This window comes from Schistocerca serialis, chromosome 8 (genome assembly GCF_023864345.2).
Source record: "Schistocerca serialis cubense isolate TAMUIC-IGC-003099 chromosome 8, iqSchSeri2.2, whole genome shotgun sequence".
NCBI lineage: Eukaryota > Metazoa > Arthropoda > Insecta > Orthoptera > Acrididae > Schistocerca > Schistocerca serialis.
Window position 1 is genome coordinate 247,134,215 of NC_064645.1, and position 17,022 is coordinate 247,151,236.

At 38.8% G+C, this 17,022-nt stretch overlaps 1 protein-coding gene across 2 annotated transcripts in view; it reads right to left on the bottom strand.

The window, feature by feature from the left end:
• Nucleotides 1-17,022, bottom strand: part of LOC126416040 (UDP-glucose 4-epimerase) — a 103,165-nt gene that overhangs the window by 35,376 nt on the left and 50,767 nt on the right. For both annotated transcript variants that reach the window (XM_050083504.1, XM_050083505.1), the window contains exons 4-5: nucleotides 15,729-15,908; nucleotides 7,515-7,695 (exon numbers count right to left, since the gene is read on the bottom strand). In XM_050083504.1, coding sequence (XP_049939461.1) covers nucleotides 7,515-7,695; nucleotides 15,729-15,908 — 361 coding nt within the window. The remainder of the gene's footprint in view (nucleotides 1-7,514; nucleotides 7,696-15,728; nucleotides 15,909-17,022) is intronic.

Below are 17,022 nucleotides of genomic sequence, written 5' to 3' on the forward strand. Positions count from 1 at the left end.
CACATTGTTAGTATTCAACTTCTTCCTTGCAATCCCTGAATTTTGTATGCCAACCAAAAACACACATTCTAGACATGGTTTTGTCATTCTAAGCCTAACGATAGTTATTGAACCCTGAAACTGGATTTTGACTTTCTTTCTCAGCACTGAGAATTGTGTATAAATTGACAGTTGATTTCTTGCATAGAAAACTATGGTTGTTGACGTGGCACCAAATGAAAAGATGCTACTTCCAACTCTCTTTATACCAGTAAAAATTTTATTCACCAACGTGACATTTCAGACCACTTTTACACAATCTGTCGCACAAAAGAATGTCGCATTTGGACGAGATCTTTAATGTGGCACATCAATTAAACTACACATTTACATTGCTCACAAGATATGAGAAACAGCAAATATGGAACCCTATTCCTTTTTTCATTCACAAAATAGTAACAATAACATTGAATAAATATTGAAATAAACATTCTCAGTGTTCTGTTTTACTGCCAGAAAAATTTTGCAAGACATTACGTGTCCTGTGTGCTGATATGTTGACCAAGTGATGTAGATTTACAAGTTTGTGGAACTCAAGTGCCATTTGTTATTTTCGTATCTATATTCATATACTACAAAAATATACAGTTTAACTGATGCACTGCATTAAACACCTGCCCAACCACATCGATTTTGGTACAATCTAGTGCATAAAAATATCATGAATTTAGAAATCCCCATATAAAACCATTACCTGCATCCCTCTTTAAAACTGAAGATTGCTTCATTATTGTGGGAAAATGAATTGTGGTGGTTAAACCAGCAAACTTTTGAGAAAATGAAGGGATGTACACTTCAGACAGAAGTGAAGGAAACAATGAAACACACAGGGTTGCATCTTCTAGTTAAGCTAGCATCTTCTATGGCCTCACAAACATGTAATGTGTGTTCACAGTTCTAGGTTCTTCTTTCAGTCATGGTATGATAATGAAATCTATTAAAGCTGACTTGGAAAAAGATTCTCTTACATGTATCAAGAATGGCAAGTCTACGTTATGAAAATGTTGTAGGAAAGTTCTAGTACGATGTAAATACTTTAGGATTAAAGGAGACCACTCACCAAAAAGCAGAAGCATTTTGCGGCAAGAGCTCCCATAACAGTCCCAGCCTCAATATCAGGTAACCCACTGTCTTTCCACCTTCCACCCAACAGTTTCCCCTTCCTCCATCCTGTCACCCCCTCCCAATTCATATTCCCACATAGCCTTCAGCACGTGCCACTTCCCTCCAGCTGCTACAACTATACCTGCCACACCTCTCTCCTGTGTTCCTAGCCAGCAAACAAGCCTCCCTCTGAGCTGTTAGTCACCCATCCCCATCCCTCTCCCTGCATCTCTTTCCCTCTACCCCCCCCCCCCCCCCCCCCCACAAGTCCCTCTCCCTACTTCTCTTATCCTCTACCCACTCCACCTGACAGTACCCCATCACAAGCAGCCCACCTGTCACAGAATAGCATTGACATGGTCAATCTCACCAGTACCACATAGGGGCATAGGCACGTGTACGAGGTCAGTTCATAAAATTCTGGAACATTCGTAATTTCGTGCCAATGGTGTGTTGGAGCGAAATGCGGCTGGCACCCCTGCACATGCCTGTGTTTAATGTGTAACTGCCAGAAGTTTCATTGTTGTATGTTTGTTAGTTATTGTTCAGTGCTCTATTGAGTAGAACATTGTGTCATACGGTTTGCGAATTTCGAGATGGCAGAGCAACACACCTGCATAAAATTTTGCGTGAAACTCAAGAACACCTTTACAGAGACACACCAAATGATGCAGGAAGCCTACAGTGATGAGTGCTTATGCCATACTCGGTTTAAAAATGGCCAGATGGAAGATGAAGATGACCCACATTCAGGATGCCCTTCAATGTCTAACAACGATGCTCATGTCAGGAATGTCAATGAAATTGTGCATACCAATCGAAGACTGACTGTCAGAGAGACTGCAGAAGAATGTAACATTTCGGTTGGATCATGACATGAAATCCTGACACAGGATCTTGGAATCCATAGTGTTTCCACCCAGTTCATCCCATGGTTCATGAGTCAAGACCAGAAAGACCGCCGCCTCAAATCTATGAAGAGCTTTTAGATTGTGCAAATGAGAATGAGATGTTCTTTAACAGAATCATAACTGGTGATGAGACATGGGTCTACAGTTGTGATGATGAGACCAAGCTTCAGTCTTCACAATGGTTTGGGAGAGGTTCTCCAAGACCAAAAAAAAAGCTCGTCAATTCAGGCCAAACGTCACAGCCACGCTGATAGTTTTCTATACTTTGAAGGATTAGTTCAACATGAGCTCGGGCCAGAGGGGGAAACTGTTAATCGATGGTACTATCTGGACGAGTTGCTATGCCTGTGAGAAAACAGCCTGAAATGTGGCGAGAAATTTCATGGCTCTTGCATCATGATAACACACCCGCACATTCATCCCTGTTGGTGCATGACTATTGCACACTCATCCTCTGTACTCTCCAGACCTGGCCCTTCCGGACTTTTTTTTTAATTTCCAAAGTTGACAACCCAGTTGAAAGGACAAAGAAGTGCAACGATAGACAAGATAAAAGAAAATTCATAGACAGGGCTTCACTCAATACAGCAATATCCATACCAAGACTGAAGTGGAAATGGGGTTGGGAATGGTGTACCAATTTTGGAGGAGAGTATTTTGAAGGAGACCATTACCAATAAGTAGAAGGTAAGTGCAGAAAAATTTGTGGAAAAGTTCCGGAATTTTTTGAACAGACCTTGTATATATATGTGTGTGTGTGTGTGTGTGTGTGTGTGTGTGTGTGTGTGTGTGTGTGTGTGCGTGCGCGTGCATGTACTCTAGCTTGGCACAGGATAACTCCAGAAGTTACCAAGTTTTCTTCTTTTCCATGTGCCTATTGACAACTCAATGCTTCTGCTTTTCAGTGAGTGGTCTCATTTAATCCTAAAGTCTCAGCTGTGTAAAATATTCTGAAGGGATACAAATGCCTTCATAATTTAGTTGAAAAGTAACTTTACATGCCAGTTAGGGTACACAAACACTGTCAAATATCTGCTGCGGTGCCATAGACATTTTGTCTTTTGTGTTCAGTTTTACACTGAGCCTGGTTGTCTTCACACTATTTTGAAGTGTTGTTGAACCTGCATCACAATGTCCCAGAAGGGAACTTTTGAAGTTATGACAATAATCTCTTTTTCAAAAATATTTTTGTTTTGTTTTGTGGATTGATTGGATTTAATGGGTTCAATAGATAAATTTTCTTTTTTAATAATTTAAATAAATGTGATGTCAGTTAATAGAATGTACTCAATGGGTATATTTTCAGCTTCAACATAACAACAAAAAACAAAGAAATAAGCCCAAAATAAGAATGACATGACACTTAAAAAATAACCTGTCAAAAACTAAAAACAAAATCAGCAGAAAGTAACACAAAAATTGGCATACTATAACAGTAAAATTTGCAAAATGTAATGCCGAAGGTGGGGGGGGGGGGGGGGGGAAACTTCCCCCTCGACATACTACACCTGCCATATATTCTCAGAAACTCCCTCCTGCCACACTACAGAACCCAGAACCTAAGTAGACCGGCAACACACTTTTGAATCTATTCTCCAGAAGCCTCAATCCTACAGAAGCATCAGTCCTTTCTAAAGGCCTCATCTTTTTGCCCCAAATTCAGTCATGCTGAGTTTGTTAAAGACCACTCCTACTCCTGGTCCCTAAAGAGGAAACATTTCTTTCTAGCAACCCTACGAATCAGGCTCAACATAAAACCAATACTGAACCCTGCCTTCTTCAGTTTATTCCTCCATCTAACTGTACTTTCTCCACTCCCCCTGAATCATCACCTGATAACTCTCCAGAATTTTCTAAACTCAAAGTGGCTCACTATTGTCCACATGGAACTTACCTACCACTAACAACACTTCCACACAGTCTAGCCACTTGGGAGGGAGTGGAGGAGGAGGAGGTTGTTCTCCATATAAGGAAAAAATGATAAAAGTACAAAATCTTGAAAACTTTATTTTCATATCCTAAGTGTACCTACACACCAAACATCATTCAACAGCAAGTGAGTGGCTGCCTTTCCTCATTATTTGTTTGATGTAATCTCTAGAAGTTTGTGGAGTAGTCACACAGTTTGTTTTACAGGCTAATGGTATTGCCAGATAGAAACAGAAATCCATACATTACAGCAAGGTAGAGAGGAGAGGAATAAGCCTGTATGATGTAATATTGCAACAAGACAACACCAGTACCTATTAAGATGATTCTTCCTTTTCTCTGCAAGCCCCTTGTCCCAAAGCCCCATCACTCCCTTACTCACTCCCATTTCCTTCCCCAATTCCCCAGGTACCCAACCGAAGGAGTGATGTGCTCTGTGCCTATGGGTATGCGGCACATAGGAACACGTGTCATTAACAGAGCCTCAGGGATACCAGGCGACCTCCCTGAGTAATTAACTTCGCACTGGGTGGGGTTCTGTGGTGTCAACTGAGCAATTAGCAATTCTCATGGGACCAAAATGGAGAACAAGCAAAACAAAACAAAAACTGAGGGTCTTGATGAGACCTCAAACACCCAAGCATCAGGGTTGGAACTGATGGAAGTTGTTTCCGCAATTGGACTAGATAAGAGACTAGTTCTAGAAGTGGAAACTGTTACTGAGAAGTTGGATTAGGTCAAGAACAAATTCATGTCTGGGGTTCAGAGGAGAAAACTTCTCAAAGAACAAGAAGAAAAGGAAGGTAAAGAATGGTGTTCTAAAGATCAATGGAGGAACTAAAAGGTCTTGGGGGGGCGGGGGGGCGGGGGGGGGGGGGGGGAGACTCCCTCGCATTGAAGCTATAACCGTGTCCCTTCTACTCTAAGACAGGGAACAAGGGAGGAGTCTAATACTCCCACTTATCAACATAAACAGATCCAGAAAAAGCCAAGGCAAGAAATAGGGAAACACCTATAGAGCTGCTGTCTCCATTTTCAGGATGGCAGTTACCCAACAGGGGTATCCACTGGTCAATATAACCTTGCAGCAGAATGGAGCTTGTTCAGATGACACTCTTTGAGAAGATTGGGGAGATGCATGCCCAGGCCCAGAGTCAGGAGGGTTTATCTGCTCAAGGGTGCTTGTATCTTTGCCTGCGAGGTGATGGAAAGAGTGGATTGGCTTAAGGAGGTGGTACCCAAGATATCTCCATGGGAGGAGGTGAAGTTGCTGGTCAAGACAGCGGCTGATCTTCCAAAGCCTGCAAGGATAACTATTTGGGTACAGAAACTTCTTAAGGAACTCCTCGTAAGACTGTTTGAGGAAGTATGGGCACATGACCAGAAAGTCTTGAAACCGGACTGGAGGGTAATCAATCAAAAAGTTGTAGCAGTTGACCAAAATTGATGGTTAAAAATCCAAGGCCTAAAACTGTACTTGGGTTCTTGCAAGTTTCCATCAGGATAATCAAAGACATTAGATGCAACCATGGCAACATGTTGGAGGCTGCAAAAGCTGCAGATAAACCTGGAGCACAATAAAGGGGCAGCTGCCACCCCAACTCGTCTTCTACAAAGACAGGAGATTGACATGGCTCTTATCCAGGAACCTTATTAATATAAAGGGGGTGTTTCAGGCATTGGAAGAACTGGACTTAAGTTGATTTATGCTAGGAATCTAAAGGATGCCAGAACATTCATTTACGTTAAGAATGGAACTTCATTCGTCCTGATGGCAGACTTCAGTTCCAGGAACTTAGTGACCACCAGGATAAAGCAACATGAGGAAGGAAGACAAGGGAAATGGAATTTGCCTCAGCTTGCCCTCCTTGTGAGGACAGTACTCCTTGAAGTGCATGTCTGCTAACAGCAGAATGCGCAACTGCTGGTAGGTTCCGATGCCAATGACCACAACCTGGTGTAGGGAAGAAGCGACACCAAGAACAGAGGTGAGCACATTCTTGAACTTTTATTCGAGGATAAGCTGGAGGCACTGAATAGAGGCAACAAACCTTCATTCAGGAATGTAAGAAAAAGGGAAAAAACAACTGGTATAACGGTTGGGTCTATTCTAATGGGCACCTATGTCAAACAAGGACATGTGGTCTTGAAGCCATCCTTACCTGAACACAATATACATGCAGTTTGAGGTTGAAATGGGTGCCAAACATACCATGGCCTACAGGAATCTTAGGAAAACATACTGGGACTCTTAAAGGAAAGACCTCAACTCACACTTATCTGAAGTCAAAACTTGGATAAGGAATCCAGTAGATTTTAAGGAAATGGCGGATGCAGTGTTGCCTGCCATTATGACCCCATATTTTGAAGAGTGCCTAGTCACCAAGAAGCTGACAAACAGGAATGTACCTTGGTGGAACAATAACGGGGAATTGCAAAGGAAGCTGACAAGAGGACTGTTCAACCTTGCAAGAAGGAAAGGACAATGGACAAAATATAGAGAGGTTCTTGCCATATACAAACTTGTGATTAAGCAAGCAAAACTATAATCCTGTAAGGTATTCTGAAGGAAAGTGGAAGGTACAGCTGCTTACACTAGACTTCACAAAATGCTCACCAGAATACCAACTAATCCAAGAGGTACTTTTCAAGCTTTGCTGCAACTGGCAAGAGAGTTTAATTAGGTTCCTATGTAGGTCCCAACGGTATGAGACTCATCAGTCTGTCCTCCTTTCTTTTCATGACATTAGAAATACTGATTAATGAGCACATTTGGGAAAGGAGGCTAACTAAGTTTTCTTTACATGTAAACCAACATGCATATAAATCAGGCAAATTATGTGAAACAGCACTTCTTCACCAACTTGTTGGGAAGGTGGAAAAAGCACTAGACTTTCAGAAAATCACTCTCTGCATCTTCCTGACTATCAAGGGAGATGTTAGCAACACATGAATTTGTGGTTAGAGCTGCAGAAGAGTATAGCAATGAGACTGCCATATGTAGGTGGATGAAGACTATATTGAGCAGGAGAAAGGTAGAAGTCACTACGATGAATGAACATGACGAACAATTGAATTAATCTTTGTACTTTGTGGGAGAACAACACTGGATCTATAACATAAGCAAATCCAACTTACTCCTCTTTTTCACCCCCATCTCGCTCTCTCACTCGTGTGTGTGTGTGTGTGTGTGTGTGTGTGTGTGTGTGTGTGTGTGTGTGTGTGTGTGTGCGTGTGTGTGTGCACGAGTGTATGTGCATCTCTGTATTAACTATGAAGAAATACGTAGTATGAGAGCTTAGCAACATTGTATGTCTTATGTGCCTATCAGCCATTCAACACCTAAACTATAACGTAAGTTGAGAACTTTACTCCTTCAGTTATTTGTACATCAATCTTTCATAAAAATTTTTTACTTGATACATGACACGAGAAATGCTGAATGAAGCGAACACAAGCAGAAATGTTAATATAATACACAGACACTTTAGAGTGTAACATCTGAAAGAAAACAAAAGGATAATGACATACCTGTACCATCTGGTGTTTCATAGTCAGAACCATATACAGACAATGAAGGTCGACGACCAACAGCCACTTGAGATATGTATGGCATGAGGTTGTTGGGTATCCCACTAGGATCTTCTCCAATATGACCTGATTTGTGGGCACCAACAGGGTTAAAGTAACGCAATGAGACAACTGACCATTCCTAAAACATAACAGTACAATGCAGTGCTATTTTTATGCTGCAAGCAAATGCATTTATAAAAGATATCAGAAAAGTATAATTAATGTTGCAATAATACACAAAATACCCTCTCCTTCTGTTATTAACTTAAGTTGTATACAGTGAAACATGTGGCATGAAAATGACAATCAAAAGTGTTGTGTGGTTTCAGTTGCTATTCAAAAAGATAAAATATGAAGATGATTCAAGTATCTCCATGACAATAGAATAATCGCTTGGGATTGTGCACAGCAAAGGAGAATGAAGAAGCACAAGTTAATTACCAGATTTAATACATGCTTGACTGTAACATACCATGGGGATGGAAGCAAATACATCACTGGAGATATCATAACAGAAAAACCGTTTACAGCTTTTGGGACTAATTACTTCCATTGGAGTTTGTCAAAGAAGTGAGAAAATATCTGAAGGAATGACACTAATGGTCTATTGGAAGGAATAATTTTGTTGACGTATGATTGTAAAGACACACACACACACACACACACACACACACACACACACACACACACACACACCTTTCCCTTCCTTACATATACCTATTTGCTGGGCCTTTCAATAACTTAATACTGTAAAAGGTAGCCTCTTTTTGTAAATTGCTATATATTAATACATTTTATTTGTATTTTAACCTCTGTAAGAAATGCACCAGTAACACAAATGCTCACATCACTATGTACATAATACAGCACTACCACTTTATCGAGACAGTAACATCAACTCTGTGACATACTGTCACATACAATCATGGAGCTTTTCATGGTTTCTTAGTTGTAATGGTGCGCACCTGCTATTGCCGATGGTAGCAGCTGTCCCGCATTTTAGGTAATGGGGAATGATGGCTTCTACAGGTTGTATCTGAATTCCAACAAAAAACTTCAGGGGCTGGTCAGGGATATTTTCTGTGTATTTTGGTATAAGGCATTTGTGGTCTCTAGTGGCTCATTACAGAATAATAATTTAATTATGAATTACTCAGTTTGTTACCCCAATTACCTATGTTTCTGTTTAAATACCTCCATAACAGTGGATTAGCCCATCATATGCAGTCACGAATATGTACAACACAAAACTCAGAGTAATGCAGCTACATACAGATGCGAAAGTACTGTGAGGTGGTTGCCTTCACTGCAAGAACAGCCCAGCATAGCATCATCATTCGGCTCTTCCACTGCATACTTGGGATGCATACTGATCAACCCTTCAGCATTAAACCTATCCATACTGCTTTGTGTCACTGTTAATGTACAACTAATACTGCTGAAAAAACAAACCCTAAACAGAAACGAAATGCAACAAGTTTGTTTCCAAACAAGACACACAGCACATGCCACTGACTGCATACTGTTTGTGCAGTTATTTGTGTTGCAATTAAAAAAAAATAAAATAAAAAAATAAAAAAAAAATAAAAAAAAGAGAGATAAATAATTGTAGGAAATGATAATCCGCTACGAAAAAAATGGGTACTTTGTGTCAAAATACTCAGAAAATATCTTCGCTCAACCTCCAAAATTTTGTCGATAAAAATGAGGTTCTTCCTGTATTTTCCAGTTCCTTCTTACTATAAATAACTTAGCCATGCACAGCACACTGCTACAAGACCACGCCAATTGTTGATGCAGCATCTCTTGTTCCACATTACTCTCGTCGATATCATTAATCCTGTACCTTCAAATTGATCAATCTCCCCAAGTCACTTTCGCATATTTTTGTGTGTTACTTCCCATACCTTTCCTGTGTCACATGAACTTGTATCTCATATTACCAGTCCCTCTTCATGCCCACTCCTGCTCCTCTTGATTCCAGTTTGCACCTACTAACTTCAGCTAATCTAGTAATATCTGTCACCCTCCTTCTTCACACTTATTAACCCACACACCTGCAACCCCCATTACAATATTTTTATTCATTTTTCCTTCGATCTCATTGCCTATTTCAGTTGGTTTTCACCATTTTGAAAATACACCCAAACACATGGTGAAAATCACGAAAAGGATGAAACAGATGAAGTACGGAGAAACTAGATGAAATCTGAGGGAGTAGGCTGATTTGAAAGGCAAAAACCAACTGAAATTGGCATTATGACACAATAACATCAAAGGAAAAATAAATAAAAAGATTGTAATATGGGTTGCAGGTCTGTGGTTGAAGAAGAGGGGATCACAAATGTGACTAGATTAGGTGAAGTTAGTAGGTGCAAACTGGAATAGAGAGGAGGAGGAAGAGTGGGACTGGGGAGGGGTTGGTAGGATGAGATACAAGTTTGTGTGGCACAGGAGAGGTAAGGGTGTGTGAGTTGCGGTTGCACGAGTGTGTGTTGTCCACTTTTGACAAAGGCCTTGTTGGCCGAAATCTCACTTTACGGCAGTCTTTTTGTTGTGCCTATCTGCGACTCATCATCTCCGCTATATGGTGAGTAGCAATTATCCTTGTCATAATACTGTTACATTCCATCCTGGATTTTCCATGTTTGATTATAAATAACTTAAATGACACAAAGTAATTATTAGATTTGTTTTTGTTTGTTGTAATTTTTGTTCTGAAAATTGCCTAATTGGGTTTGAACTGGTAATTACACTTGAATAATAAAAAACTAAACTGCTATCTATTGCGACATGATTCTGCCTTCTTGTTTTAAATTTATATAGAAACAAGACAGAATTTGCATTGTGAAAGTAATTACAGATGAAATAGATAGATGCTGCATATCAATAAGAGAGAAGAAGAGTGTCTCAATAAGCTACTGGCAAGGGTTTGTAGTTTTAATAGACTAGAAAATTGTTTTAATAGACTAGAAAATTATGCAGATACAAAATGTTTAATCATTATTAAATATGTGGAATAATGGAGAGAAATTCCACCTTAAGCAAGGCACTGTTTGTTTACTTCTGCTTTATCCAAACATGTTTCAGCACTTTTTGTGCTATCTTTGGTGGTCTTTTGTTTATTATTCTGTGTCACATGTAGCTATCAGTTATTTAGTCCTGGTTGTTTTATATCTACCATACATTTTACACCTTGTCATTGTTTTTGATGCTGTTGTCTTGTCTTCTATAGTTTTATGGGGTTTAAAATACTTTATTTTCTTCACTGTCATCTTTTTAAATTATTACATGTGCATTTTATTTATTTTATTGCAAAGCAAATGTTTCAGTTCAGGTTTATTGTAGCCATGTGATGTTAACACAGTAAGATGGAATACTGTGTGACTGTTATATTTATGGGGTCAGAGAATTCTAGTAAGTAGTTATATGGTATGTCAGGTGATGTTCCTCCATTGAAGAAAGAGGTAGTATAAAGGAGGGGGATGGTATGTGTGTGGTAAGCTACTATGGAGTTCACTGTTTTAGGCTGGCTGGGTCAGAGAACCCTGGAATACATGCATGGGAAAGTGAGGAAGTTTCTTTTATCCAGCTTCTGCTGGATTTGAAAATTAGTTCATATGTGAAAGTATATTAGACCAAGACAAAAGTTTATGAAATTAGAGATTCTTGCTAATGAACAGTTATTAATTGGTAGTCTGATAGCATTTGGTCACTGAGGAAGCATCACCAAATGTCAGCAATCTGTTTAACTATAAGTAATTTATTAATATTTATAATTTGTGATAGTCCGCCCTCGTGGTCTCGCGGTAGCGTTCTCGCTTCCCGAGCACGGGGTACCGGGTTCGATTCCCGGCGGGGTCAGGGATTTTTCCTGCCTCGAGATGACTGGGTGGTGTTGTGTCGTCTTCATCATCATCATCCATCCCCATTACGGTCGGAGGAAGGAAACGGCAAACCACCTCCATTAGGACCTTGCCTAGTAAGGCGGTGCGGGTCTCCCGCATCGTTCCCCTACACTCTGTAAAGAAGCATGGGACTTCATTTCCATTTTTTTCCATAATTTGTGATTCATAAATTTTGTAACTTGACTTTGCAGGAAATTTTCAAGTTCATAGCTCGTATAATTGAGAATGGATTTACACTATTTTTAATAGATGAGTAGTTGTAATTCTGTACGAGTCCTATCAAAGTTTCTATGCACTGGATGAAGATGTTAGGTTATAGGTATAAGTATAGGAATCCATACAAATGGTTACCTCTCTCAGTATTAAGGACTGAACATGAGAAATTCTGTAATACAGGGGGAAGGAAGGGTTGCAAGGTTGCTGTTGACAGTGCACTCAAAATAGCAGGGAACTGGCATCCTACTAGACTGATATGAAAGAAACGGCTCACAGTATATGATGCATAGGGTGAAATAACAGCATTCCTTTGCCCAGTGAAGGTAAGCATTTCCACAAAGAATGTCCTTAGGGGGGCGGGATGGTGTAATGTCTCCTGGAAAAATTTAGTGAAAAATATAAGTGAATTGTGTTAAAGTGATGTAAAACACAGAGACACAGGTCATAGGAATTCTATCGCAGTTTGAAAATGGATATACAAGTGGTATCTCTGATGTGACCGAAGCATCAAATACTTAAGAAAATTGTTTCTTTTGCAATTCAGAAATGTCTTCTTTGTGATCATTCTGCTTTGTCTTATTGTAATATCTGGATGCTCTTATTCTGCTCAGTTGAAAAAAGTCTGAATTGCTGGAAATTATGCATTTGCTATCTTTAAAATACATGCTTTGTTTCTTAAAATGATACACAATTTTATTCATGTAAAAATTAACATCCTCTCTCTGAGTATTGGCACAATTAATTTCAGTTGGAGATTTTCATTGTTGGCAGCCATTACTGTCTGGATTAGTAATTTGTTTAAATATGGCCTCAGTGGCCAACTTATTCAGAAAAAAGCTAATCGTTGCTGACAATGAGTTCTTACGCTGGTACTACTATTAAGAGTTTCTGGAATTTCAGAAAATTTTAGGTGCACCAGACTGCAGACAGCTGGCTATGTTCCAGCGTTGATGCAGCTAATACTTTTATCTTCTGTCAAGAGTATTAAATGTTCTCTTAGGTTCACGCAAAAGCAGCATTACATATGCAACAACATAGAGGAGCATATTTTCCTGTAAATAAGAGAACACCCTGCTCTTGACAGAGAAATTGCTGTTATGTAAGATGACAGCATCTCACTTAGATCACTGCTAGCCATTCTTTAGGAAATCCTCCTTACTGTGAGACGAACAATATTACATTAGGAAATATGTAATAGGGTTTTAATCTTATCTTTCTTATAACTATGTGAGCATAAACTGTTGGACTTCTTGTATAAAAGCCAACTGCAAATAACATTAAACTTATGTTGAATATCATTTCATATTATTATATTAGTAAAATCCTTTTTAGAATTAGAATTGGGGGCTATTGTCTTTCCTTTTTCAGTCCCATTTTCTTTGAATCTGTCTTTTCATTTCCTTATCTCCATCTGTGTGAATTTGTTAATAGTTTTTCCTCTCTTCTTACATTCAATAATTTATTAACTGGCACATCTTATGGGGGCATCACAATAAATAATCTTGTCAAAGCTCTTTCCTGGGAGTAAAACAGTGGGCAATAATTTCACGGTGAGGAAAGAAAATCTTAACTACAAAAATTAGCAAACTGGAAGAAAAACCACAAAATTTTTTTTTGGTATGTACTAGTAATAAGAGGAATCCATGCTGGCAAAATGGACAATAATGTTCTGCATTTTGTGTTATATATAGGGATAGGAAAAACTCGTTTTATTTTATGGCCAACTCAGTGCTATTTTATGTTAATTTCTAAGCTTTTTAACCAAATTTGCTGTTTTTTGCTAGTTTCTTTATCAGTTTCTGATAGCTTATTTTCGAAGTTCCGCCTGTTCCTTATTTTTGCCTTATTTGTTTTTCAGTGAAATGCTAAAAAAAAGAAAATATACTTATCAATTTCACATTCACTGACATCAAAAATCACATATATTTACATTACAGAAAAAATGGAACACATTTATGTAAAACCCATTACATCTAATCAATCAAAGGAAAAATAACTCAGCAACCACACGCCACTGGAAAGTTTTCTGAAAAGGAAGCACTGTCATAACCTTATTTTCTTCTCAAATATTATCTGTCAGTACATCAATACTTCACTATAGTGCGGAAACAGCCACTTGTATTCTACATTTATGATCAGTACAACAGAAATCATTTGACAATGTCTACATTTTCCACTGGAAAAATTGCTTTTCCACTACATTACAGATGAATTTGTATCTGTTTAGAATACATACATGGCTTAGACTCGCAATTCCAGGTACACTTAATGGAATCTCTGATATATCGGCATTAATGGAGTTCATCATTATCATACTATGGTTGAAACAAGACCCTAGGGCTGTGAATCTGGATCTGTAACTGTACGAGAATGCCACCAAAAAATCCTTTTCCGAAAAAATGAAAAATCTTTTATTTTTAAATAGAGGCAATCGTTGTATTTTGTGAAATCACATTCCCTGATATGTTTGCACTAGAAATGTACCAAAAACAACATGGTTTCGAGAGATCTTAGTGAAGTATCAAATGGCATATTTTGATAGTACACATGCATAAATACAAAATCACAAATATGGCACTTCAGCTGTGCTAACATGTAAGTCAACATAGCCCCTAATCAGTTTGGTTCATTAGCAAATCACAGCACAGGGTACATGACGTCATGCACACGTTTTTTAGGAAGTAAAATAGACCATCGACTGTGTTTCTTCCAATATTTATTTAATATTATTTTTACTATTTGTGAATACAGTTTGTGGCAACAGTGTGATATGTTACAAAGACCAAGGTCTAGGTCATTCTGAAAGGTTGTGATTATGAGTTGGAAAAAACAACGGTCGTAATTTCTTAAGAAGCGATCAATCTTACTACTTGTGCAGTGTAATTTAAATTCTTGTCTGTCTGTCTGTCACAAAGAGACAGTTTCTTTGGTCCATCATATTTGATGACTGTCATATTTGTGCAGTATCATGTACGCTGTGCTGTCATTAGCTGGCAGAGAGAAATTGAGCTGAAACAATGATGATATGCAAAACTGTCGTGTTTGATGGTTTTCTCATTTACACTTGCACACTACAAACGTATGCAGTTTAATTGATGAACCACGTTTAAGATCTCTACAAAATACATAATCTTGTGTACTATTTGTAAATGTGTTGTTAAAACTGGAACGGAGTTTGTTGGAAGAAAGGTATTTTTACTTGATGTCACATCATAGTTCATTATGTGAGAAATGAACTGCCCACTCCAGCTGAGATTGCTACTTCTTCTGATGCAAGGGTCACATAGCTAATAATATCATACAGTCTGTTTTCACATAGTGCTTGCCCACTGCTCAACACCTCATATATGTGGTGAGTAGCAGTCGATCGCAAGTCAAAATCAAAAATTGCTTGATGCAGACACAAATGCAGGAAACATATACCAGAAATGTAGGCTATCACAAGTGGTGGAGCAGATGGATGGGCAGGGGGAGAGAAATAAACACAAAAAGAATCAGTAAGTATATGTTAAAACAGGGAAGGCATACAATTATAGAAAGGAAGGACCTGGGGGAGGGGATCAAACAGCAAGGTCATCAGTCCCATCGGATTAGAGAAGGATGGGGAGGAAGTTGACCATGCCGTTTCAAAGGAACCATCCTGGCATTTGCCTGAAGTGATTTAGGTAAATCACAGAAAAAATAAATCAGGATGGCCGCATGCAGGTTTGAACCGTTGTCCTCCTGAATGCAATCCCAGCGTGCTAATCATTGTACCACCTTGCTCGGTAGTACAAAGGAATAAAGTAACAAGAAAATATGGTGATAATGGAAAGACTGGGGATAGATTACACATCACAAACTTCATGATGAGACGTAGCATATGATCAATGCTCACCTTGCTTTCCTCGAGTTTGGAGGCACCGGTATCAAGGGGGAGCAAAATATGTTTCATTACACTACCAGTGCACTCCAAAAAAAGTTCAACATGTTTAAGAGGGCAAGCAAATCTTCTGAATCATAAATTTGTGCTATCCATGACAACTATTTTACATAATTTTATAGATACCTTATCCGATATAACTAAGTCCTTGAGTATTTCTTCCACGAAGTATTTACTTTTTCCATATGGATTGGTGCAGCCTTGACCAGTGGGATGATCTTCTGTTAAGGGCAAACTCTGAGGAGTTCCATAAACCGTTGCAGATGATGAATAAACTAGTTTCTTCACACCATGAGATTTCATTACCTGGTAACCAATCAAGTTGACAAGTAAATTACATTTATTTAGTAAAACACACACACACACACACACACACACACACACACACACACACACACACACACACCACCACCACCACCACCACCACCACCACTAATTCATAGTCTGCACATGCTTCAGAAAGCAAAAAAAGATATGTTACAGAAAAAGCAAGAAACAATACTGACAATATATCACACAAAGATGGAGTAGATGACATTCCCTCAGAATTATGAAGCTCTTTAGGAGAACGGGCCTTGACAAATATATTCCACCTCGCATGGAAAATGCACGAGACAGGTAAAATACACTCAGATTTCAAGATTAATGTAATAATTCCAATTCCAAAGAAAACAGGTGCTGGCAGGTGTGAATATTACTGAACCATCAGTTGAATAAGTCAAACAATGGAAAATCCAGGTTTCAAAATACTGATACATATATTCAAAAGAATGGGAAGACTGGTAAAAGCCAGCCACAAGGGATATTGGTTTGTGTGACTTATTTTGGAAGATAGATTGAAGCAGGCCAAATCTACAGACGCTGAAGGATGTTAAAAGAAAACAGTGGTTGTGAAGGGATTGAGATAGGGTTGTAACTGATTCCCAATGTCATTCTATTTGTATAATAAGTAATTTGGAAAGGAAAATGAACTTCATGGAGAAAACTTTGACATTTGCTGACGACACACAAATTCTGTCAGAGATGGCAAATGGCTTGGAAGAACAGCTGAACAGAATGGATAGTGTTATGAAAAGAAGTTAGAAACTGAACATCAAGAATGGGAAAAAAGGGTACTGGAATGCAGTTCAAATTAAATTCTGAGGGGATTAGATATTGTGGACAGACGAAGGCAAGAGCACAAAACATTCACAAGGACTTTTCTACTCTTGATTTATACATTATCAACAATGCAATAAATGTAAGTTTGAATTCCAGTTACAGTTCATCCCTTCTTATTGTATGGAGTGCTGTTCCTTACAAATGTAAGGGATATACAAAATCCTAGTACAAATTCCTATCCCACACACAGGAAGGATGAAGAAGTTGAAAGAAAGAAAGAAACAAACAAAGAGACGGAAAGGGAAGGAGGGAGGGAGGG